The sequence below is a fragment of the Podarcis melisellensis genome, assembly GCF_964234715.1.
Source record: "Podarcis melisellensis genome assembly, chromosome: 5".
Lineage (NCBI taxonomy): Eukaryota > Metazoa > Chordata > Lepidosauria > Squamata > Lacertidae > Podarcis > Podarcis melisellensis.
In genome coordinates, this window is record NC_138537.1 from 47,858,144 (window position 1) to 47,884,226 (window position 26,083).

At 39.5% G+C, this 26,083-nt stretch overlaps 1 protein-coding gene and 1 long non-coding RNA gene across 9 annotated transcripts in view; one reads left to right on the forward strand and one right to left on the reverse strand.

Annotated features, from left to right (window-relative positions):
• LOC309370405 overlaps positions 1-5,295 on the reverse strand; it is a 32,964-nt gene extending 27,669 nt beyond the window's left edge. For all 3 annotated transcript variants that reach the window (XR_014168538.1, XR_014168539.1, XR_014168540.1), the window contains exons 1-2: positions 3,139-5,295; positions 324-430 (exon numbers count right to left, since the gene is read on the reverse strand). This is a non-coding gene — a long non-coding RNA (uncharacterized lncRNA). The remainder of the gene's footprint in view (positions 1-323; positions 431-3,138) is intronic.
• Positions 515-26,083, forward strand: part of RBM20 (RNA binding motif protein 20) — a 111,686-nt gene continuing 86,117 nt past the window's right edge. For 4 of the 6 annotated variants that reach the window (XM_081912032.1, XM_081912033.1, XM_081912034.1 and 1 more), the window contains exon 1: positions 6,056-6,354. In XM_081912032.1, the coding sequence (XP_081768158.1) occupies positions 6,182-6,354 (173 nt within the window). In that variant the 5' untranslated portion in view covers positions 6,056-6,181. Of the gene's footprint in view, positions 1,028-6,055; positions 6,355-13,020; positions 13,041-26,083 lie in introns of those variants that run through there. The other 2 variants (XM_081912038.1, XM_081912039.1) reach the window with 2 other exon arrangements.

The window sequence follows — 26,083 nt, forward strand, 5'->3', positions numbered from 1 at the left end:
ACTCAAGCAGGTGAAGATTTACAGTGGAGTAAAATGGTATTTTACAGAGACAAGACCATCACACAAACTTCCACAGATTCCACATTTGTCCAGGTTATCATGAGATAGGGGAAACTTTCCAACAGAGAGGCTTAGTCAGCTGATGAAAGCCACACACTGTAACTGTCTCCTCCTGATTCAAGAAAGCATTTGCTAAAGTAATATTGTCTTTTGCATGTATAGTGAAGGGATATTACTGCCTTACCCACCACCTAAAGCTGGTGACAGCATAATCCTTGATCTACATTCTGAAAGTTTAGAAAAGACTGGAGTGTGAAACTTACCATACCTTTGATGTTTACACATGCTCTTGGATCCCAAAATACTGCCCCATGTAATGAGTGACTATTTTCTGTCCCCTTCTTAATTCTGAAACAGCAACTGTTCACCACTAAAGCGAAAAGAAAAGAAACTGAGCAAAACATAATATGCTCCTAATTCACAATTATTATTTTAAAATTATTTTTATTGGATTTTACTGTGCACAAACTCTGTGAGATTTGTGGGGCCAAACAGGAATGTTATAGCAGAACAAGCAACATTCAGATCAGTGTGCTAGTTGCTCACCCAAGCTCACGTCTATAAGCAGAACTTGTAGTCAATGAGATTTACTCAGAGTAGGCCCACTGAAATTAATGAACATGACTAAGTCAGGTACATTGATTTAAATGGGCCCATTCTGTGTAAAACTTAGTTAAATACCACCCAGAAATATTTGCATTTTTCATCTGGACGTGCTCACTCAAGAAGTTTCAGCCACAGAGACAGGAGGGAGGAGCAAAGCCCTATAATAATCAGGGCCATTAATCCCAGGAACAGTGGGAGTCAGTGCTGCTTGTAACACTTGCATGCTCAAAATATAAGTAAATGAAAAAGTGAGTAAATATCTATTCACAAGTATCTCAGAATTTTCTTTGTGAATTGTTGCATCTGGAGGGCAAGAAACTACCGTAATTTTGGAAAGGAGGATGAACTACCCTCATTTACAGTAAGTTACAAAATACAGCAACAACTACCTTTCACTGAAAGGGGGCAAGAATGGTTAAACCTCCTAACTATTTTGTCTATTGAGTGTGAACTTGCAAGAAATCAATTTTGGGGAGATGATGTTTTTGTAATTAAAAATAAACTTTAAAATGAATTGATCTGTTTATGGAACGTTTGGTGCTGTGTTAGCAAACTAGAATAAAAAAAATAAAAACAGTGAAAGGATATTAATTTTATGAATACCAGTCAAAAAGTTACTAAATAGCAGAATGTTTCTTCAAGCCAGTTGTTATGTTAAACAAAAGTAGCAGACAGGATGTGTGTGTTTGCGGGGCATGGTAGAAAAATCCCAGTGTGGATCAGAGTGTAATTTCAAACATATGGCAAATGCAATTTCAGAATTAGAATGTAAACTTTTATTGCATGAGTTGTGATATTGTATTAATAGCATGGGACTGTGGTATGTGTGATGGAGGGAGCCTGTCTTGGATGGTTGTACTGGGCCCTTAAATTTAGAGCATTAAATAGCAGTTTAACTAATAAACAAACTGACACGCACGTTCTGTTATAGTATAAGCTGATTATTCAGGAAGCATAACCTGAATAGTTTGAAACTTTTAAAATTAATTGGAAAATTGCCTAAAAGCACCACTGAAGAAAAACATTGAATTAAAGTAATTCTTTAGAAGAGCTAGTGGCAAAGGTTCTGTGAACGACTATATTTTGCTGTTCTTTTCTTCCATCGTTTTTGCATGTGGCAAAATCATTTTCACTTCAGCCAAGTGGATGTAAACTGTGTGTAATTGGAATTTTCCACTTATTCAGAGTGGTTATTGTATTTTTACAGCCGCTGTACACACTTCTTGTACAGGTGTGAATGTCTATAGGAGACAGGGCAGTTGGAAATAGACAGGGCATATTTCACAAAAGAGTAGACATTTTAAAATCTGAGAATAAACTGAAGTCTAAAATACATTTTGGCTTACTATGACACAAGACAATCATATAGGATTGGGTTGTGCAGCCTTGGTTCTTTGTTGCTCCGTCTCTTCCAGGCTCTTGTTTAAATCCTATCAACCTCCCATTTTTCATAGCCTTGCAACACGGCTGTCATTTAAGGAATCAAAAGCATTTGAATAATTCGGACCTTTCCTTTTCATGTCAAAGCCCAATATGGATTGCCAAGTTCAAAAGCAAAAATTAAGAAATGATTTCACCTGCTTAAAAACATGGTAGGAGAAGGGGGGCAAATCTACAGCACACTTGAACTGGACATTTTCCGTTTTCTGAAACCCTTGGAATGATAGGTTTTCTATAGGGTGCTGTATGGGAGGAGCCTATGGTTTTCTAACTATATGGTTTTCAGAGGGCAAAGTGTGGGAGCACAAAGTTGGACATTGTATATGTGTATGTGTAATCTTGCACCATTTTTTATATATAGAAGATCCCAAGTTTTCCTAAATGATTTCCAGTGCAGGTAATTTACCTCTTGTTCCTTCAGAAACAGGGGAAAATATTCTAAGGCTGGCAAAACATACAAGAAAAAAGAGCAATTGATTTGAAACTTTAGAACCAGGAATAGTCTGGGACAGGACACTGTTTTGCTACCTTGTTTTTGCTCCTTAACCTTGAAATTGTTACATTTTCATAAAGCCTTTGTCTTTTAATTATCTATGGCCTTTTTGTGTGGATAGGATGTTTAAACTAGTTTTTAAAAAGTAAAATTGTCTTCTAGATTGTTTAGATTGTTGGTTTTTTACTGCTGGTTTTAATGTATGTTTGTATATGCTTGCTTGTTTTGCTTAAAAGTCACTATGAGTTGCCATGGCAAAAAAAGCAACAAATAAAAAAAAATACCATGAAATTACAGACATTTTTGAGACTTTCTAATCCTATCTCTAACAGATAATTCTCAGAAGTCTCACCAAACTAAAATTCCCAATATTTTTAATGGAAAGCCATAGCAGTACAATTAGTAGAAACCAATATTTATAAGTCTGTAGTATATATGTGGTCTTGATGAGAAGGAAGCATAGTTTTATGGAATGGGCCAAAAGTATAAAGAAAACTTGTAAAGCAAAATGGAAGTTGATGAAAGGGAACGCTACATACCTGAGTTTGGAACTGTAAAAACATTTCTGAGTTCAAGAGGAGACGAAAAGCACAAGCAGATGTAAAAGTGATGAAAGAGGTGTAAATCCTTACTGTAGTAGTAAGGCTAGTGAAATTAGAAGATGGAAAAGCGCACCTGCAGTAAATACAATAGTAAATCAGGCATAGTTTGGGATTACACATTGCAGTCTGACTACTCTCATTTTATTGTTGTGAAATTGTTCTTCCTAGTTTCCCACCCTCCATTCATTTTGTGTAACAGACACTAAATCACCACTTAGCCTGAATATGAAAAAAACTATAATTTAAAAACAATCCCGTGCCAACTGAACTTTTTTTTTGTTTAATGCCACCTAAACAGTCTTCACATAAATATTTTCCCGTAGTGTTTAGTTTTAACTACTGAATATGAGTGACGTTTTAAAGGTCCTTTATCTTGTTTCACTTTCAGATATATTATTCCTTGATATAAAATGGTGTCCCATATACATTTTACCCTCCTGTCTTCCATTTGCATAGATACCGGGGTTTAAATTGGTAATATTGTTACAAAATTAAACTCCATTATTGTAGGTGTTATTTTCCTTTCTTCTCTACCAAGAAACTTGTGTAGAAAACATTGCCTGTTCAGGAAATTACAGACATATGTATGCACACAGAAAAAGTGCAAGCTTAAGGCACAATGTGAACAAATCAAAGATTAACCTTCTGTAAGGCCAACTTAATTTTTCGAATCTTTATGCTTTATGAAAAATCAATTAGCTTCAGAGGCTGAAGCAGGTAGGCAGCTGCTGAGCCTCAAGAGAGCCGCCTCATATGGGTCACACCGATCTGACTAGCTGCCACTGAGGAAAAACAGACACTGCTGTTGAGAGGGTCCCATGGGAGACTGAGTTCTACTTGGGAGATCCTCTCTCTGTGCTAAAACGGTACACCCTGCAGCAGCCCCTCCTTCCATCCCATCCCAAGCAAGTAACTGAGCGACAGTTCAAGAGAACAGCCACCTCCACTTGCTTGCCTGCCCTTTCCTGCTGCATTGGCACTGGGGATTGGGCCCAGCACTGCCACTCAGATTGGTAAATGAGCAGATGAGTGATGATGGCAAGGGGCAACCACCACTTCTGCAGTGTGGAAGCTCAGATGCCACACTCTCCACAGACTCACATTCCCTCTGGGTAATGCAGCGAGCCCTGCACAGAGATAATGACCACAGGTGGTAGCAATTGCCATGGCAAGCAGCAGATGCTGCCTCCTCCCATACTTTATCCCTCTGGGTGGCACAGTAGGTCTTCTGGGTCCAACTGCACCCACCCAGAAAGAATGAAAGCAGCAATAGCTGCTCCTTGCAGGTGCCTGCTTAGGTGAGCAAGCAGTGGAAGCTGCAACCAGCTGCTGCCTCCTGTTTCTTGCTACTCTCAATCACCCTCTGAGTGGTGGTGATGGGCCTCCTAGGGGAGTGAGGCAGGGAAGCAAAGGAGGATGAGACCTGCCAACGCCATGTTGCTGAGGAAATTCCAGAAAAATGACATGTGCCGACCGTGTGACAGTCAAATACACTTTGTGGCATGACTATTAGCTGGGAATTTTCTCAGTGCATCTGTAAGAAATGCATGGATGTGCAATCATCCAGTGTGGCAATCTACTTGCAGGTTTCACAGTTAACCATTGTATATGGAAGGGATGTTTTTTTGTCTAAGGGTCCTTCCAGATTGAATCCTATGTGAAAATAGTGACAATCACATATTGGCAAAATCAGGTTGCGCAATGGAAGCTGACCTGGTGCTCTTGCTCAACAAACCTGCTTCTTCAGAAAAACAGAAATCTTTTGCAATAAGGAAAGTGACAGGGAAATGCACTCTATTGACTTTTCGCAGCAACGGTTGCTTCAAAAGTTTACTGAGCATTTGTCTTGATTTGTTCACACTAAGTTTGTGAGGAGCTCATATGCTGCTTATTGAACACTCAATGGAGATGTCAAGCAATTGTTTCCCCTTTCCTTGGGGTAAATAACCATGGGGTGGGAAAGGGGAGCAGATTTGCTGTGCAAGAACAGCACAGAAACTTTCTTTGTGCAACCTGAATTTGTTGGTATTTGATTGAATTCCACCCTAAAATAAGGACAATACGAGGAAAGGGGAAAATACACTGGAAAGAGTAGGGGAAGGTCCCAGGGAACAGATCGGAATGAGCAATCAGCAAACAGGTCGTCTGGAAACATAACGGGGCGAAAAGTCTCCTCAACCACTTTGGCTGCAATGTGGGGTTTATGGGTTCCTGTGAAGGGCTGAAACACACGCTGTCTTGAGGAGGCGAAACAACGCTGCTTGAGGCGCGAGGAAAAGGCCACCTTATTCCCACAGGCGACTAGAGGCGCGCAGGCGGCTACGCGAGCGAACCTCTCGCAAAGATAGGAGGGCGACGCGAGTGGGCCAGGCGCCACGTGCGCGCGAGAGAGGCTGCGCGCGCCAAAAAAACCCTCTGGCGGGTGCAGGCGCGAGGCGCGGAATGGCGCCAAAACGTCCTGAGGGGAGAAGGAAAACAACAAGTCGCTGCGCCCCCCGAAGGCCGCGCAGGGGGGGGGGGACCGAGACGCTGTTTGCGGACCCGGGGGATTTCTCGGTCCGCGCGTCCCAGGAGGAAATGATGGAAGCCTCCCCTGTCCCTTATGGGAGACTTCTTACGACTATCCTAGGTCCTGGGCGCCCCGTCGCCTCACTGCAGCGCCCCTTCCCCGTCAGCAAAATCCCCGCCATGGCCAGAAGCCTCCGTCCTGGCGTAGGAGGGGGCCCCTCCTCCCTCCATTGGCTCCGCTGCACCAGGCATCGCCATAAATGCCTCTCCGCAGCCTCCCGCTGCCCCCTCAGCGCAGACACCTTCCAGAAGGGCGAGCGGCCGCGAGGGGCACTTGCCGCCACCGCCGCCGCCGCCTGCGTCGAGTTCCTGCTGCACACGCTGCCCGGCCGGGGTCGGGTGTCTGGCGCTCTCCCCGCGGCTTCCCAGGGAGGCTCGGGTGGTGCTGGCTGACCCGCCGCCAGCTGCCTGAATGGTCCCCGCGGCTGCCATGAACCAGGCCCCGGACCCCAATGGCCCCGAGCAGCCTGAGAGCAGAGATGCCCGCGCCTCGGCTCCTCTCCAAGCCGGAGCCGGAGGCGGTGGCGGCGGCCCCTCCAGGGGGATGCCGCCGCCGGCGCCGAACCTGCCCCAACTCATCCAGAAGTAAGAGCCGCGCCGGGACGTTGCTTGGGGCGAGGAGGGCGGCGGGCGGCGGGGGGGAGAGACGGCGGAGAGGGGGGTCTCCGGGCTTCCCTTTCGGCTCGGTGGCGCTTTCTCTCCTCCCTCTTCAGCGCAGGGCCAGCGAGGTTTGTTTGCATATAGGCTTCCCTCAGGGATTGTTTAATAACTTCAGCGGTCTTTCCCCCTCCTTTCCCTGGAGTATCTCCGCGTGGGGCACATACAAAAAAAGGGACCCCCATTTTATTCTCCAGGGATTAAAAAAAAATCTTTCTGACCTTCCGCAGCAGCCGTGAGATTCTCTTTGATATATAAAATCCTATGGATGTGGCTCAAGTTTATTTCTCCGCTTTGGTCGCCCGCTGCATTTTATTTTAGGGAGAAAGTCTCGCTCATCCTATGTTTACAAGCATTGAGGGTGTTTCTTCTACATTCTTCTTGTTCACATATTAATGTTGCAGCTTTCGCGTTTCTTGCCCACTTTTTAAATGCTCCTCTTGCTAAGGCCTCGATGGGAATTAGATGTGCGGGAATGGAAATCCAGGACAAGTTGCTGCTGTATGTAAAGAGCAGCAACCCCAGTGGGTGAAATGGGCTTGCTTTTTGCAGTCGTACGGGTCGTAAAACACTGATAAGAAAGTTTGCATAATTGCAGCAGACTGATCTATTTCAATTTCCACATATTGTGGAAGAAAATTGGTATGTTAATCTGCCCATGGGCTCTATGTATTTTCTTCTTAATTAAATGAAACGCCTGAAGATTAGCTGAAATTGAAATAACACTGTGTAAGAGATGCCATTGGCCTGAAGGAAAATGGTTATATGTATTGGATTCCACCCCACCCCCCCCAAAAAATCTGGCTAGAACATTAGTATAAAATAAATCCTGGCTAAATTTTAAATAAATCGGAAAGTGGTTACAATAGCAGATGCTATAAGAGTCATCGTTTGCCTTGATGACTAAAAAAGATATGGTGGAGCAATAATTTTGCATGTGGTAAAAAGTCAGCTTTTAATATCATTGCCTGGAGGTCCCAGAGAAAGTAGTTCTTTCTGTTGATTCATTGAATTTGCTGTATGAAGAAGAAAGGCTGTGGTGGTTTGTGGAGTAATCCTAGCTTTCTTAATATTTGCGCCCTTGTAAAGCTGTCTCCCATTGAGAAAGATGATCTGGGCCTTCAAAATATGGTATGGTGCTGTAGACCTTACTTATACATTATTTTGGGGGGTTCCACAACCACAAAATTTGATGGAAGCATATTTCAATATTATTTTCTGATTGTTCTTCTATCCATGCAATCCTTTGCATATTTTCTCAGAACTAACTATTTTCTCACGGAACCGCTGAGTTCAGTGGGGCTTATTTCTTCATGTTTTTGATTGCAGCCTAAGCACAACAACTTTATGAGAAATTATAGTGGTCTAAAACAATATATTTTTCAGAAACATTTTTGTTGGTTAATGCTGAAATACACAACCTGCTATCATTATGTGTCTTAAAAAATGGAGCTAAAGAAGATAGTTCCAGCCATTCTTTATCATGGCGGCATCGCGTAAAATTGCAAATGTCAAACTTCCATCTATGGCAGTGGAACTTGATCGCGGTATTTGTAACTGCGTTGCATAATTTAATCTCTTCTTGCATGTTGACATAATTAATATGCTTCAATATTAACTGTAGTAAACAGAAAATGATTAGATACATGTTGCTATTGGGTTCATTTTCTGAAATAGTTGGAAAATAATATAGAAAGTGATTGGCATAAGAATTTTGAAAAGTGTTTTGCGAACTGAACATGCTATTAAGTTAAATTAAAACAGCTATTAGAGGAACAACTCAAAGAGTAGGCCTTCAAATTATTTTGACTTAATTATTTTCTATTACTTTTACACATGTAGAAAAGTTACGAAAATGGCTTTGCTTGTAGGTACTTAATTGTCATCACATACATTTTGTTTTGCTGTATTTATTTTCATATTGCTGAAGCAGAAGTGAACTGTGTTTTACAAGATTCACCAATATTCTAATATTCCTACTCATAAAATGTTTAGAAATTGATATTATTGTAAAAATATGTAAAATGGCAGGTAAAATGTGTATTATTTTATAGTAAAACAAATGAAATAGCAGTCTTAACTCTTTATAGGAAAGAACTTGATTAAACTCTGAGCAATTCAGTCCAATATACTGGTAAGGAAGTATTCTGCGCTTTCTGGACAGAAATATTTTTCACAGGTGTAATTTTAAGCATTATACATTGAAAGTTATATATTCATTTATACACAACGATTGACTAAATCTCATAATTATAAGGTTTTAGCTAATAGCTTTACATTTACATTTATAGAAAGGGTACAGTTTCAGATGGAATATAGTAATTTTTGCTGTGGGGTGTGGTTTTTAATCTGGAAAAATACGGTTTTGTGTAGTGGGGAAATTGCAAGGAAGAGAAGGAGTAAGAACGCAGCATCCTGTATCCTAAATTAATATGGAAGTTTAAATCTTCTAACAAATCAAATTATTACATATTAAAAGTAATTTAAAACATGATGAGAAATACTGAGTGCTGTGTTCATGGGAGACTCTTCAAATCTCCGCTCAGATATTGAATTTGTGTAGCTCTCTGGGTGGCCTTGGGCAAGGCAGCATCTTTCTGCGGACTTCGTGTTAACTCTTTATCCCCCATGTCCTGCAGTTCTAGATTTGTATTCCAGTGTTTCAAATATAATATCAGTTTTGGTTAGGTACAGTACCTGCGATATACTGTTTACATTATTTCACCTGTTCTTTGTTTGAGTGGTAATGCATAAATGCCACCTGATTTAGGATTTTTAAACTGGGACATCTGACTTCCTAGGGGGTGGAGGATTAGTGAAGAGCCTAGGTCTCAGATGGGGAAAGCAGCCGCTCCTTAAGAATGTGGAATCTGGATGAAATTACCAGTATATGGGCATGTGTAGGCAATGGTATTACAGACATGAAAAGGATTTGGCTGTATTCTGGCTGGGTGAGCGGAGTTCTGAAGAGAGGGCAGAAGGTTGTGGCAGCGCAATGTTTGAGAGCTTGCAGTCAAAACCAATGGATCTTGGATATCTATGGTGCATTTACCGTGGTGGTACATGATTGGAAAGTAATTATTGAAATAACACTGATGGGAAACAAACAGCATCAGAAGGGACTGGATGAAACAAATTTTAGAGGCAGCAATCCATTTCAAGTTTAATCAGACTTAAATTGAAATCCTCTATGTGCCTACCCAGAAGTAAGCCATATAGAGCACAGTGGGAATTGCACCCAAGTAAATGTGTATAGGATTCCAGACTTAAAAGTATGATTGAGGAATGTGCGTGCACATCCTTCATGACATCCACAGTAGAGGTTAGTTCTGGGAGAATTCTGTTCTCAGACCAGTGGGAGTAAGAAAGGAAGACTGCAGCAAGAGATTGGATTGTCCCTTATAATCCTGCCATCAACATGATTTAAGCATATATGGCTTTTTCCCAATTTCTAGCCACTATAAGTTGAAAAAAATGACAAAGCTGTGTGAATAAATCCTTTAAGGGAATGTCAGGATTTAGTCTGGGCCTTTTCATGGATTGCAGATTTTAAGATGAGTTCTATACTCCCTGCCCCTTGTACACAGTGTGACGTACTTCTGAGAAGACCTGTATAGAGTTGTACTGTAATATATGAACAATGATGATATAAGTTCTATACTCCCATTTCTTCCAAATGAGCATGCTTAGGACCACATGCTATTAATGTTTTTGTTTTACATATGTTGATACAGTATTAAGATTTCCTATCAACAATTCCCTAAAAACAAACATTTTGGGGAAAAGTAAGTACTGCAAGAGTTGTGGGGAAAGCTCACTTAATGAGATACCAAGAATACATGTGGCCTTTCGCACCTTATGTCCCAAAACAGATTTGGTTTCCAGTTAAGAAAAGAAACTCTTGAAATAATCTAATTTAGTTGCTCTTTTTGACATAGTATTTAAGACAAAGTAGTGTAAGATTTGCTTATTGAGTTTCAGTTTAGTTATTTAAAACTGATTTATTTTGTTTTCTGTTGACTGGTGTGAGGCATCAAGATGTAGGATTAGTCTTTGTAACAAAAAAAGCTTTTGATCAGTGGCATAGCGTGGGGGTGCAGGGGGGGCCGGCCGCACCGGGCGCAACATCTGGGGGTTAGGGTTAGGGGGCGCAAATCCACGGGTTAGGGGGTGCAAATTACTTGCCTTGCCCCGGGTGCTGACAACCCACGCTATGCCACTGCTTTTGATATAGTTTGCTTATAATTATATTTCTAGTGGTTTGACTTTCCAAATGAGTTTCATATTATCATTCCTTTGTGGGTGTTTTATATGTATTTGAAAGTTTTATATAAATAACAAATAAATTTCTCCGTTTTGGGATTTTGATTTCCACTGCCTTAGCCCACCCCTCAGTCCAGATGAAGGACACGTCAGATAAACTCCCCCCCCTCCCCCGTCTTGCCACTTTTGTAAAAATAAACAGGAAGTAAATTGATGTTCACACATATTACGAAACAGCAAAAAGAACTAATCAGAAGCTTACTAAGCTACATTTTTCTTTATGGTAAGTTCCACATCGAATTACTTTTACCACATGTTGTGTCTAAATATGTTAGTTTTGTCTTAAACATATCACATAACACATTGTATACCTAATGAACTACTTCTTTGACAGTGATTAATAAGATAGTCAACCAGAATTAAGAGTTCTTAAAACCCGGTGGTAAGCATGGTAATCCAAACTGAAAGATGTTGGCGTTTAAGAGAAATAGAAGATTCAGGGGGAAATGAAGGTCCACCATAATTTTATGGTTCTTTCATAATTTATTTCACCTGTTGCTGTTTGGTGTACATGAGGAAATGGACCATGTGTATATCAGCTGCTATCTGATGCACAAAATGGAATATAGAAACAGACTAGTTGCTGTTTAATATCTCATAAGTATACAAACGTTTTTCAGTTTCCCTGTGGGATACGACATGTAACATTTGGAAAGACTTTCATTGTGAGATTTATGCAGCATGGGAAAAAGCTTTTGAAGCCTTTTAGAGAAAGTTCTGAGGTAGAAGAAGTGTAATACTAAGTGGAAATGCTTTTCTTTCAAAGATTGCAGAAACCCCTTATGAATAGATATTTCCCTTCTTATCTGTGTTTCATTGTTAGTTCCAGTCATTAGCCAATTTGGAATGGTCCTGTGTAGAACATGGTGCTTTTGTAGACTGTAAAGGGGAAAGGATCATTGATTTCCACAGAACATGGATTGGAATTGCAACAATGCCTGTAAATTCCATGATGTGTATTATTCTCAATAGAATAATGAGAACTTATCTAAATTAAGCAAACACATGACAGTGAATTCCTGTTAACTGCAACAAAATTACCCAGAGTTTTTAGAAACTGGGAATTTAATATTGCTGTTGCCATGAGCGGAGACACTAGGAAATGTTTATTTTATTAAATCAATCTACTCTCTAAAAAAATTGAGTTCATTCAAATGCTGAAAAAATAAGGTTAGAACATGTTAAGAAAAATTACAGGACAGAAAACAGAGGAAGATGGAAAGGAATTGCTGAAACAGTTAATTGAAGTGGAACACAAAAAGGGAGGTGTGAGGAGGTCGTAGAAACAAGTGAATGAAAGATAATATATTGAAACTATTGGATGTGTTTCAAATTGTTTTTGTTTTGTTTTGTTAATTCAATGTTTTAGTGTTAGTGTCATGTAGTGTTTTTGTTTTTGTATTGTATTGTATTGTTTTGTTTAATTCTTTTGCTTTCTTTTGTAGTCTTTAAACTGTTAATAAATATCATTTAAAAAAACAAATGCTGAAACTGCCTATGAAATTAACACATGATCAATTTTCTAAATACTTCTTAAGAAGTTTCTCTCTAAAGAGGAACAAATCACAGAAAAATATTTCAGTTAATATATTTTTTCTTTAAATTCATAAAAATTATACATTAGGAATTTTAAGGGAGCAAATGCTCTACAATTGTACATAATAGAGAATAATTCTGGAATTCTTCACAGTCATAATTTTAAATTGTAGTTTTTAAAAATGTTTGTGACAGAATTTTATTCTGACTAACTTTGCAGCTAAACATTGTGATTTCAGTTATGAATTTTTCCTTTTATTACTTTTATTATTCCCTTTATGGGCTTTGTGGCAAGTTCTGATTTATAAAGATGTGATCAATCTGTTGTCCTATGCCTCTTTAAGTTTATTAACTGCCAATTACAAGCTGTTGTTTTAAATCCTTAATAAGATCTAGCAAAGCTCCACTTGCATTGTAGAAATGTTAATGCCTTCATTGTTTGGCAACTCATTCATAATTACTGTCATAGCTATTTCATGTCTGTTGATGGAATCCAATGGACAACGGTTGTGCTTACATGATGACAGGGTGCGTATGTGTTCTAGGGAGCCTCAGGCTCACATGCTCACATCCCCCTTCCATGCAAACAAGAGGAGGAGCTTGCATATCTAATTATCGGAGTGGTTTGGCAGTAGCTGTTGTGTCTGGAGTTCTAAGGCGAAGCAGCTGAAAACATCTGAAACAGTTCTGGGATAGGAAGTTTTCCTAATAGTCTCTTTCTAATATATGTTCTGAGACAATGCTGTTTGCATGAGGTACTTTTTTAATATGAGTGCTCTTTTTCCATAGTTCCTCTTTGTCTGCGAGATATATCTGTGTGCCCCTGAAATGCGGTCTACTTGTCTAGGGTTTATATACTGCTCTTTATGCGCTATGATGGGCTGAATTCTGTACTCTGTTGTGATGATATGGGCAACGCAGGATGAGGGAAGGAATTTTTTATTTTATTTTTGGCTCTCTGTTGTTTCAGCAGGTAAGTTTTTGCTTACATTAGATGTATGGTCAGTGTAGCATTATACTAACATTGTAGGTGGGGTGAGGATCTGAGTGGCATATGTCCACTCTTTAGCCTGTCAAACCCTTTTCTCTAGCCAGTTTTGGGCTTTCTGTTAGTGGATTCACATCAGGTAATGTGGAGTTGCATGGTGTATCTAAGGAGCTGTGCTATCGGATCTACACTAGCTGCACCGTATATGCCATTCTAAAGCTCCCCTGCTGATGTATCTTATTATAGGATTATAACCTTGGATTTATTATTATTTTATTTTGGCTGTTTTGAGATGGAAAGCATTGCTTACTTACAGGATAACTAGTTTTTTTCTTCCCATCAGGTATTCATTAAATTTGAAAAGATTTTGCCGAGAGATTTAACATAATTCTCATGAAGTTGCAATGTCTGTACTCCCCATGGTTTCCAGGGGGGACCACAGGTAGTGAAACTTCTGATTCTCAAGGTATTTTAATTTATTCACAATTGTAATTCAATCTGAACAGTTTTTTTCTTGGCTAAGTGATTTTATATGTCCATCTTACATTCTAATTATGATCGAGCCCTTTGAGCACTGTTGCTTATGAAACCAAAATGAACAACAGGGAGATATTAGTAGACTTGGAAAAACACAAAGGTTTGCAGAAGTATACAAATAAGGAAAAAAGAACTCTGAGAGGGTAACTTGACAAAACAGTCCAATGAAGACCAAGTGTGCTCAGTGCCATTGGAATTGTTTTGAGGAAAACAGTCGTATGGTAGATGGAGAACAGTGGAGTGGCCGGGAAAAGAGGATGGAGGAAGAGCCACATAGAATCATAGAATTGTAGAAAGGTTGGACAAAACTGGATAACTTATTTCCAAGTTCACACTGATAAGCTATACAGTGGTACCTCTGGTTACGTACTTAATTCGTTCCAGAGGTCCATACTTAACCTGAAACTGTTCTTAACCTGGAGCACCATTTTAGCTCATGGGGCCTCCTGCTGCTGCCACGCTGCCGTCACACGATTTCTGTTCTCATCCTGAAGCAAAGTTCTTAACCCGAGGTATTATTTCTGAGTTAGCGGAGTCTGTAACCTGAAGAGTATGTAACCTGAAATGTATGTAATCCAAGGTACCACTGTATTTAAATGTATGTAAGGAGCACAAGTGAGAGCTGTCTGTATAAATCAAGAGCTACCCATTGAGAAATCCAATATTTTAATGCAGGTTGGATTTAGGCACCAGTGTGCCCACCCCAGCCTAACCCCCTCTCCACAAAAGAACCAACCTAATCCTAATTAGGCTCAGGCATGCTCAGTAATCATCAAATGCTAGGTGATGGGGGGGAGTAAGCTGCAGGGGAGGGTGAATGCAGTGGAATAGCTGGAACTCTGAACAAAAGCACACCATGTTGAACATTTTGTGTGTGTACACCCACCCACACCCACACACCAGTTCTCTAAGTGCCACTGCCTATGCAACTAAGACTGCATCATTCACTCTCAAGAGAAGAGGTGTCAGCATACTCAGTGTAAGTTGCAGCTTTTAATACAGTGGATTGTTAAACAGCTTAGGAGTTGCTTTTCTGTGATTCTGTTCATACCTGTCTGTGACTGTTCTGTGTATGTTTGTCAGTGTCAAGTAAAACTGCTTTGAGGTTTTTTCTTAAAATTCAGTGGTATATAAATTTTATGAAATAAATGACTGAAGTAGCCACAATTATTTCAGAGTCATTTACTCTCATATGACATGTTAAAGAGTTTAGGATTTTTCCTGCTTTTGGGGACTTTGTGTATATATCATGGACAAAACTTTTTCCACACTATCCCTTATTAGATATATTTTCTGTAACTCACTGCTTTCTCCCACCTGGTCAAAAATAAATAAAAATAATATGGTGGATGGTACTCATTCATTATGATTACAATGCCAAAGGGTATTTAAAGATAAAAAATAAGTAATTAATATTCATCAGAGTGTAAAAAAAGTAAAGGAGATCGCTTTATAATCTCCATGTGTACTTGATAACAAATTTAGCATTTTATCATTTCATTTTTTAATAAAAGGTCATGCCCAAATGCATCCCCTGTAAAGAAAATTATGTGCTGACAACTTAAACCATCTATAAACTGTTTCTGTTATTCAAAAAAGATTGGTTGTCTTTTTATAGCTATTTCATGCTAATGGTTATAATGTTTCATGCAAGTTCAGAAACAGTATACTTTTGGTCAAATAAAATGAGGCCTGTTGATAAAATAATCCACATGTCAAAAGAGTGCTGGAGATTTGGGTTTCGTTTCTTTTATACAAGAATAAAAATTGTATTGGTTAACAAGTATAATTCTCTACTCTTATCTCTATTTATCTTCTTTAAATGCTTCCTATTAGCACTTCTTAACATTCATGAGTATCCATATTCGCCAAGCCACCTATTTGTACTCTACTCTTTCGCCACCTGGGCACTTGGCACATTCTTTGCCGGTCACCACCCTCCTCCCACTTATGCATCATGCTCTTCCTTCACTTTACAGCTTTATTCAAGGTCACTACACATACAGGAGCTTTCCTTCCTATCTTCTGTGAGAAGTCTGACTCTGATTGTGAGTTGTGAAGGCATGTAAATGAGCTATCCAGAAATAATTTGTAGCTTTATCCTCTTAATTATTGGACTTCTTTTTTTTAAAAAAAGAAAGATTTTTTTCCTATGTGAAGAGAATTCTTAAATACTTTTTAAAAACAAAGTAAAATTAGCTATACATTCTAGGCAGCTCATCTCTTTGTGATTGGCTGGAGTGCAACTGAGTATATTGAACTCCCATCACTGTGATAACAGATCAAATGAAAAAGCTGGTGCTACAAAATGAAATCAGAAGCTAGGACAAACTTTGGGCCAAGTTTGAAAAATTGGGTAGTGAAAAATATTTAGTCTGAGATGCTTGAGAGGCCTCTTTGGAAACCGTATACCACAATTTTGATGCTAGTATAGAGAATGCTCTGCCATGCTCAGTCAAATATTTCACATCCTAAAAATGTGGGACAAACAGCAAGCCCCTTTAAAAGGATATTAAGATGTAGGGAGTTTTAAGACAATGCTTTCAAATACTCTGAGAGAGTGAAAGGAGTGGAGAGATCAAGAGATAGCAGGATCTTCAAAGAGCAAAATAAGAGTGTGTATGACTCAAGAGAACCATGAACCAAGTTCTCCTTTTGCAATGCTATTTATCCACTTCCTATTTGCTGTTGCTTCCCTTTGCACCATAGAAAAGCCAGAGTTGAGGGTTGCCTCTCACTGAATAGCGTGAGCTGTCGCACATGAAGTAATATGTTGGAAGGAAGGAGAAATACAGTGGAACCTTGGGTTGCGAATGTGATCCGTGTGGTAGGCAGTGCCGCGTCTGCACACACACGGGTCATGATTAGGTGCTCCTGCACATGCGCAAAGCGCTGAAACCTGGAAGTAACCCGTTCCGGTATTTCCGGGTTTGGCGTGGTGCGCAACCCGAAATCACATAACCTAAAGCATCTGTAACCCCAGGTACCACTGTAATCTGATATTAGATATGCATGCCTTAAGTACCAGAATATGTTATCACAATTAAGTAATCATTTTCAATAATTCTCTGCTTTTTGAGATAAACTCAGTTGGTTAGAGCATGGTGCTGATAATGTCAAGGTTGCAAGTTTGATTCCTGTATGGGTCAGCTACGCTTACCTGTATTGCAGGGGTGGACTAGATGATCATCAGGGCTACTTCCAATTCTACAATTCTAAAGGATGATGAATTTTTGCACAATAAAAAAATCCCATTTCCCTCCACTAAACCAGAATTCCCCCCCCCTGCTGCTCACAACCAGCTGTAACATAAGAAAAATGAACTAGACCAGTAACAACTATAGTCAACAGGTGCAGTGGAAAGGGTGGCTAGTGGAAGGAAGAAAAGGTGAGGTGGAGAAAGGCTTCCCATAGGCATCAGGTTGGTCACTGTGAGAACGGGATGCTGGACTATATGGGCCACTGACCTGATCCAGCAGGCTGTTCTTATGCAGTTATGTTAAGTTACAAGTACACCTATGAATTGTCATGATCCAGAGCAAGGATACATACTGTCCAAGAAAGTAGACTAGAAGGAAATATATTTTTTACCATATGTCATATTGATTCATTGCAACCATCTCCTAAACAATCATTCTAGGTTCTAAAATCATAAGAGCTCCTTGGTTAATATCTCAGCATTTGGTGCTAGTGATACCTTCCAGTACTGAAGGCAGAAACATTCAGCATGCAGTGGTACACCACACAACTGAGCTCTCTCCAGCTTTGCTGCTGCTGCAATAGTGAGAGGTGAGATCAGTATGGTACAAACACAGTAGCAGAATCAATCTAACATTCCTGCTGATGTGTTTTTATACTGTACTATGTCTATGCTCCTCCATCTCTCCATCCCTGTATGCAGCATTGATGCAGACAGAGGGAGTTAAGGTGAGTGGTGTAGCTCCACTACACTGTCTGCTACTGATTGAAGGTTGAAGATGAAACTGGGAGAAGGAATTTGGGAGCAGAATAGAGAAATGGAGGTATACTGTGGATGTAGTCAAATATGTGCAGGAATGTTATACTGACCTAAAATTTTAAATCCAGGAGCATTCTAACTGTGGACTCAAGCAAAATAGAAAAACATTCCTTACTGATGTGCTGGGAAATGTCGCATGTGATGTGCAGTTAGTAGAATATGCATTTAATTATCTAGAAGAAAAAAAGAATGTTTGGTTATAATTTCTCCCCCATTTTTATTCAGTTATGATGATTAGGTAAGTTATATGTCATCAGGAAAGCTTTGAATTGGGAAAGCACAATTCAACATTGAAGAACTAAGAAAAGCTTGATAAAATAAGTTTTACAGCACAGTCCTAACCATGCTTCTTCAGAAGAAATTCCTGTTGAATTCAGTGGGGCTTAGTTCCAGATAAATGGGGTTAGGATTGCAGCTAAGCTAAGTGTTATCCCAAGGGGCACAGAAAGTACCAGATACCCCTTTCTCAGTGCAAAACAAGCAAGCTGTGATTTCAGAGAGGTAGAACCAATGTCAAGATTCCTCCTTGCCGTCATAGAAACTTGCCACCACAGAAACCCTGCCCCTACTGATCTTTGATTCACACTGTTGGTAGGACTGGATGTGGACCAACATCTGCCCAGTTTCCCCAAAAGCCCCCAACAGGGGAATTAAGTATGCTAGCTATTGAGCCTGCATAGAGTATTTCCCTCCTGGTGTTCCTAATGGGCGGCATATTGATTAATGGGGGAGAGAGGGATCTACTTCTGCCCTGCTGATGAGAGCCCAGCAAGGTTTTGAATGAGGTGTATCAACTTTTAGGAGTGCATCCTAAAAATAAATTTATTAGAACCTGTTTTTGCTAGATGCCTGCCATCTGATTAATGATTCATAATCTCATATTTCATATTTCTACTCATTGTTGCCATGTCAATTTGAATGCATTATCTGTGATGCAGCATTTTTTATACACAGAAGACCACGTGCACAGGTAGTCTGTCTATGAACAAAGCAAATACTTAGCATGCGTATTGACAAATTATTAGGTACATGGAGTATTTCCCTTCACACAAATGAGTGAAGAGCCATTGGGTCACACACAATGGTTGCTTATGCTTCTCAGGAGAGAGCATTTGGGGAGAATCATCCAGTAGGTCAGGTTGAGGAACGTCATGTCCATGGGCCAAATGCTGCTCTCCATGTTTGTCTGGTCTTTGGGACTCTCTCCATGCCTCAACCACTTCCTAGCCATATCCATTCTCTCTAGGCCACACCCATCATTGGCTCTGCTTCACACCTACCTACATTGAGTGTTTTCGCCTAGCTGGAATGTGTCCTTGAACTCTGATAATGATGCTCGTTGGATGGAAGATAGAGGTGTGGGAGTATATTCTCTTGTACAAAGGCAACTTTTACATCCATTGTTCTGCCTATTTTTGCCTCTGGCCCTAACACTCACTGGCATGTGACTGTCCCCCTCCTGAAAGTTGCCCAGAAGGAAATCTCACCTTTGAGCTAAAAAACTTCAACGCATCATGCTTCACTTATGGATCATAGCAGAAATTCATGTGCCCCTTACCTGAAGTCCTCCAATATATCAGAACTATCATTCTCCTTTCTTCTTTACAGTATTGGTCTATTTTTAAGCCGGCACTGTTAGAAAGTGTTATGCTGCTTAGCAATGCACAGTTTACCCAATTAAATTTGACTGAAGATTTTTATTAGATAATAATTTTTATGAATATGTGGCTTACTTGAGATAATTATTCTGCAGCCACTGAATTTGACAATTTTAACTTTCTAGTTTGTGGAATTTTCCTGTTTGAATCCTGATAAAATGAAATCTTTGCTCTTGGGATTTTCTCAGTGTAATCAATTTACATTAGAGCATGGGCAAGGAACTTTGCAAAAACATAACTCTGCCTGCCTTTTATTTCAGTGTAGACAAAGAGAAATAACTTTTTATTGGCTGTGTCTGAATTTAAAATCCCTTCAGCCTTTTCTTCACAGGGTAAAACTGAAGCTTTCCATAAATCAGTTAAAAATAATGCCTGTATTTAATAACACATGAAGGCAAAGTGAAAGAAGATCTCTTAAACTATATATCAAGTAGAAGAAAGAAGAAAAGCTGCTCGTCTCTCTCCTTTTATATTCAGGCTTTCGGTTGTCCTCTACCTCAGGAATATTTCTGTCACCAGCAATAGTTCGTTACGCACGTATTGACCAAATTGTATTTCAAAAGCTAATTTAAATGATTGCTCTTTCACTGAAAAGTTTACCACCTATTTTACTGATGCAGACAGAAAAGAAAAAGAATCAAAATAACCTTTGAAAAACATACTGTCTTCTGACTAAGATTATAAAGACGTTTTAAAATGCCTGGCAATAAGACAGCATATTTGTTTTAAGAAAGACATCCAATGTAAAATAAAAGGATCACTTACTGTCATCGATCCAGCTTTTAAGTGGTCTTGCACTTCATTTGTTGCAAGAGTATCTTAAGCAGAGGTCATCACTCTCATAGCAGAAATATGATGTTACTGATGCCTGAGCCAGGGAGAAGAGGGAACTGTGCCTAAATCAGTGTTAGATGAAGAGTTTGAAGGGAAATAGACTATAACAATCTACATGCTAAACAAGAAGTCAGGCCTGGATGATTGAGTGTCACTGAAAATTGAGTGCTTCTATGAGAAAATATTTCAGCAACATTTGAGGCATTTTCAAAATTATGAAGCAAGGCAGAGTTGTAAAAGTGAAATCAGAATAGTAAAGAAATAGGGATACAAACAAATCTGAGATAAAATTGCAATTGCATTAGAATGACAAAGATTTATGTTAGCATCTCAGTAGGTATTGCCACTGTAATGCCAGCATGACATAATTAGTTTAATGTCAGAATAGAGGAGTAGCAACATTTTTTCATCTTGAGTTGGGATCCAAAGTTTTTCTTAGAGTACTTCTTCTGCTAGCTCGGTGGAGGCCCCCCCCTTTGAATAAATGACCCCCATTCTACAAGCTGCTTTTCAAATGCCCTTCCATTTCAAAAGAAGCTTGATCCCATATATCTAAAAAGGTAAAGAGACCCCTGACCATTAGGTCCAGTTGTGACCGACTCTGGGGTTGCGGCGCTCATCTCGCTTTATTGGCCGAGGGAGCCGGCGTACAGCTTCCGGGTCATGTGGCCAGCATGACTAAGCCGCTTCTGGCAAACCAGAGCAGTGCACAAAGTGCTAGGTTGGCAGGAGCAGGGACCGAGCAACAGGAGCTCACCCCATCGGGGGGATTCGAACCGCCGACATTCTGATTGGCAAGTCTTAGGCTCTGTGGTTTAACCCACAGTGCCACCCGCGTCCCTTCCCAAATATCTACATTACATTTAAAAGCCTATACAAGTAATACCTCCATTTATCCATGATCTGAATAGTTTAGATTTGGATAATCATGGGCTGTTAGGATTACACAGATTACAGTGGTACCTCGGGTTAAGTATTTAATTCGTTTTGGAGGTCTGTTCTTAAGCTGAAACTGTTCATAATCTGAAGCACCACTTTACCTAATGGGACCTCCTGCTGCCGCCGCGCCGCCGGAGCACGATTTCTGTTCTCATCCAGAAGCAAAGTTCTTAACCCAAGGTAATATTTCTGGGTTAGCAGAGTCTGTAACCTGAAGCGTATGTAACCTGAGGTACCACTGTATTGTACTATACAGGAAGATATAGAGTGCCTTCCATTAATACATGCACATACACACTTGAAAATTCAAAGATGAACAGCTTTAGAATATCAGCTGCTTCTAAAGCAGGAAATAAAATCACCCTGTAGTCCTGTTCCTACTTTCTCTTCCAAGGCTGAATGCCTGGAGAGCGATCATACTGGCTGAACCAGCGCCTCACTTCTTCATGTCTTCTGGCTCTAATTTCCATGTTTCAACCAAAGAGTGGGAGTTGTCCTATGTCTGTATAACTGTACACCTATTGGGACCTCTGATATGATAGGAGCTTACATTGCTATTCACACCTTTGGCTACTATCTTAGATGTCAAGCACAGGGTTAGCCAGTGCAATCTTGGTTCCCCTCCATGTGTTTAGTTGTGTGTAACAAGGGGTTGGAATTAACTTTTGCACCTCCTGAATGTTCCAATTGTAGTTCATGGCTGAAAAAAAGAATAAAAATGCTTTTAGAAATGCATTTTTTGAGAAAGAGCGTGTTTAAAAATACTATTCTTTTTGATCATTTTTCCCATTAAAAATGCAGAAGCAGGATAAAACATTTTTACGGATGAACATATGTGAAAGTGACATGAACTGGAAATCGGACAATTGTCCACAATGATATATTAAAGATACAATATTTCTTATCTAAAATAAATGAAAGCTTTATACAGTGTTGCACATTATTTTTCTGACATTTTTGCACATTATTATTGTTTATTAACTAAAATGTTGATAAACATATTTTCTTAGGGGAATGAACAACTAAACTGTTAAATGCTCTGCATTTCCATAAAGTTCTACAATTGCATGTTGAGATTGATTGACCTATAGTAGCTAGCAAAAGCATTCTCCTGATGCACAGGGTATACAGATTTAACCGTGGCTGCAGGAGTTATTAATAGAACATGCTACATTTCCTTCATATAAACATATGATGAGCACTTTGCTGAAGAAGAAAAAAACTGCTGTGCCTTTCAGTATTTAGGGCCAGTTCATCACCAGGCTAAAATTAAAAAGTGAAGTCAGACAGTTCTAGTATTCTATTTTTAATCCATTTAAGCATGTGAATGTGAAATCTTTCTTTAGGATTCTGTTAATTCAATTACCCACTTATTCAAAACATTCTCTTCTCATGTTACTGTACTGTAGCACTGTAAACTTATAAGCTGGACATACTAAAAAAGTTTGCATTTAAATGGGCCTTTTATTATCTTTTGTAACCCTGCCAGTAATATTTTTATTGTGCTTTGTGGTTGAGGAACAAGAGACAGCTCAGTAATCTGCTTATTTTCTATACAGTACTAACCATATAAACTTGCAGCCTCTGTGGTTACATGTGCAGTGCAGCCAGTGTTTATTCTCATGTATGTGTTTTTGTATGCAAAGGCCTATTGCATTATGTCCACACGTGTTAAGTTTCCTACCTTTTTGCTCCATGCACTACTTTCACAGACAAGAATCAGGCCTTCCCTCCTTTGAGTTGTTACGTGACCATGGCAGCCTAAAGTACATTTCTGCTTCTCAATGTTTTTCTTAATGCAGTGCCTGCTGAGACCTTTCATGACACCAATGAGATCCTGAAGCCTTCCAAAACTAAAAAACAACACATTTTTGCTGAGTGGCCGGGTGTGCTCCAGAGCAAAGTACCAGACAAGGCTGCAATTGCCTGCCATCTTCATTTCTAAAATAACCCCTGGGTGCCACATGGGCCCAAAGGCATTTTGTAGAAACGGTGGTGTGTAGCTGGAGCCTTTCCTGCTACCTTGCTTTGTAGTGTACCTGGCTGCCAGGGTAAAATGTAAGAAAGGGGAACCCCTTCTAAACTTGGGCAGTAGGAAGGAAGGCAGCAAAGCACCTGAGGTTGGGGAAGGTAGAAAAGTTAGGGATTTGTGTGTAAAGAGTAGGGTAGTGGAACCCAAGAAATAAGTTTTCATAATTTTAATTTGATAACTTTATCTGCTTCGTAGTGTTTATACAGTGGTACCTCGGGTTACATACGCTTCAGGTTACAGACTCTGCTAACCCAGAAACATTACCTCGGGTTAAGAACTTTGCTTCAGGATCAGAACAGAAATCGGGCAGCGACGGTGCAGCGGCAGCCGGAGGCCCCATTAGCTAAAGTGGTGCTTCAGGTTGAGAACAGTTTCAGGGTAAGAACAGACCTCCAGAACGAATTAAGTTCTTAACCCGAGGTACCACTGTATATGCTTGTACTCTGTCGACAGATTGCAGTGGGTAGTGAATGATATTTATCTATCTAAAGCCCATTCTATGAGTTTTGGAATGAGATCATTTTTGAGCAATTTTGCTAAAATATTTCAGAGTCTTTCAATGGAAATGGATGCCACTTATTTCTGATGTATAATGATGGGGGTACCTCCATGTCACCATGCCCATGTATGCATGTTACCCTACAGAGGGGGTCTGGAAATATGTCGGTCCTCTTTAGCCAAATAAAGACAGCAGCGACATGGAAAGAGTTCATATTTATTGCAGGCTGCAGTAAGAATAAATGATCCAGGGGAATTCTCCAAATTCTGGATCCCGAATACAAAATTCAAGAGTCTTTTATAACAATTACATGCATGATCATCTTTTCAGTAATATGATTGGATAGCAAAACACATTGGCAGCTTGTGGACTCCAAAAACTAATTTAATTGGTCAGAACACCTGCCCCTAATTACTACGGCAACAGGTATCTTTAAGCAAAGTTTGTAAATTCACTATTCTTCTGTCGCATACAAAATGTTGTTTTTCTGCGATCTGCTATATGAAGCCTAATCTGGGTCAGGAAAATTTACTGTTTCTCTTCCTTGACGATTTCCAAATATTTCTTCTGCTCAATGTTAGCTTGCTCTTCTCTGCTTTGGAAGCTGATAAGAGATGCCCACAATGGGTGCTATACCAGCAAAATACAGAAATTCACCTTCTTATTCACAGGTAGGGGGTGCAGGGTGAATTAGCAAGCTGTTAGAGCTTCAAGGCAGCACTGAATTCCTTGCAAAATAAGCAAGCAGTAGAGGGATTGCTATATTTCCAATACATTGCCAATACAAGGCAATGGCACAGATACCTTGTGGTTGTTGCTGTGATAACATGTTTATGCAGACTCAGCACTTAGCAGGCTGAGGCCAGTTGTGTATCAGAGATGTGTTCTGTGACAGAAGGCGTGCTCATAGGTGTGTTTGCTGTGGGTTCTGACATACTATCTTCTTGCATCTCAGAATAACATGCATCTGTTGAAGTGGATAATAATAATAATAGTAATAATAATAATAATAATAGTAATAATTTTTTGGGTCATCTTTAAGATGCCAAACTCTCAAAACTGAACACATAACCAAGCTTAAGTAGCTGGGAATGAAACAGAGTACATAATCTGCCACATGGGCTCAATGTGTGATCCTGGTAAGATACAGGTTAGCATTAATATGGGTTCTAGTACCTGTGGCCTCAAGTATCAAACTACAGGTGGTGACCATTTTAGGCACATCCAAATGACTTACGATTGCTGATGCGTGGGCCCTTTTGGACCCGGAACAGGGAAGAACAGGAGGCAGGGCAGGGCATGTTTAGGCATACTCCGCTGATGTGTGCAGTGGCTGGGAATGGAATCCCTGCAAGAAATGGTTGTCACCCTTATTACATCAGTACATGAACGATACATGTGCTGTGAAGCTGTTTCTTGTACAAGCCCTTAGTAAGAGGTTGACAACTTAGTTTTAGAAGATGGTAAATTTACATTAAGTTTAGATTTCATTTTAAACCAGGTTATTTTAAAAAGAAAAATTTATAGCTGAAATTTGGGGAAGAAATCAATTAACATTTTCAAAAACCCCGATTTAAATAATATTATCTATTTTTTGTCAGCTCTATACACTATGGAATATACCGTAAGCTGTAGTCTTTTGAGGGGGGCAGTCTATATTTGTAATATAGTCTTCCCTCGCACAAAGGAATTAAGGAATTCTGGGTGGCATATCTTAATTAATCCTCACAATAACTGTGAGAATGCTATGAGATGCTGGCTTGTCCAAATCCACTCAGTGAGTTTTATAACGTTGTAGAGCTGTCTTATCCAAGTTGCTTACTCTGTGTCATTCTCATTCTTACTTCTTTCATTAGTTACTGTAGAAGAGGAAGAGATAATTCCTTAGGCAATTTCAGCTGAGAAAAAAAAATGTCTCTTTAAGGTTCTGAAATTTTTATTTGAGAATGAAAAATATATTTAAGAACAGTTGATTCTGCTGTATGTTTTCTACAAAGTGCTGTGTTCTAGTAACTTTTGGAACCCTACCCTTAAATGTGAAGCTATTGTATTTAAGAAGAAAATCATTTTCTGAGTCTTAAACTTATAAAAAGTTTCTACCTTGGCATGGTCATGATACAAAGAGTCTGTAACGAGAATAAGATATAAGATACTGATTAAATGGTGTAATAAAATATCTAAAATTGGTTAAAATAGAAGAGTAATATAATAATTACTGCTTAAAATTAGTTAGATGACAATGATACCAACATTGCCTGTAGCTAATTACTGTGTGAATGTCTGCAAATCACTT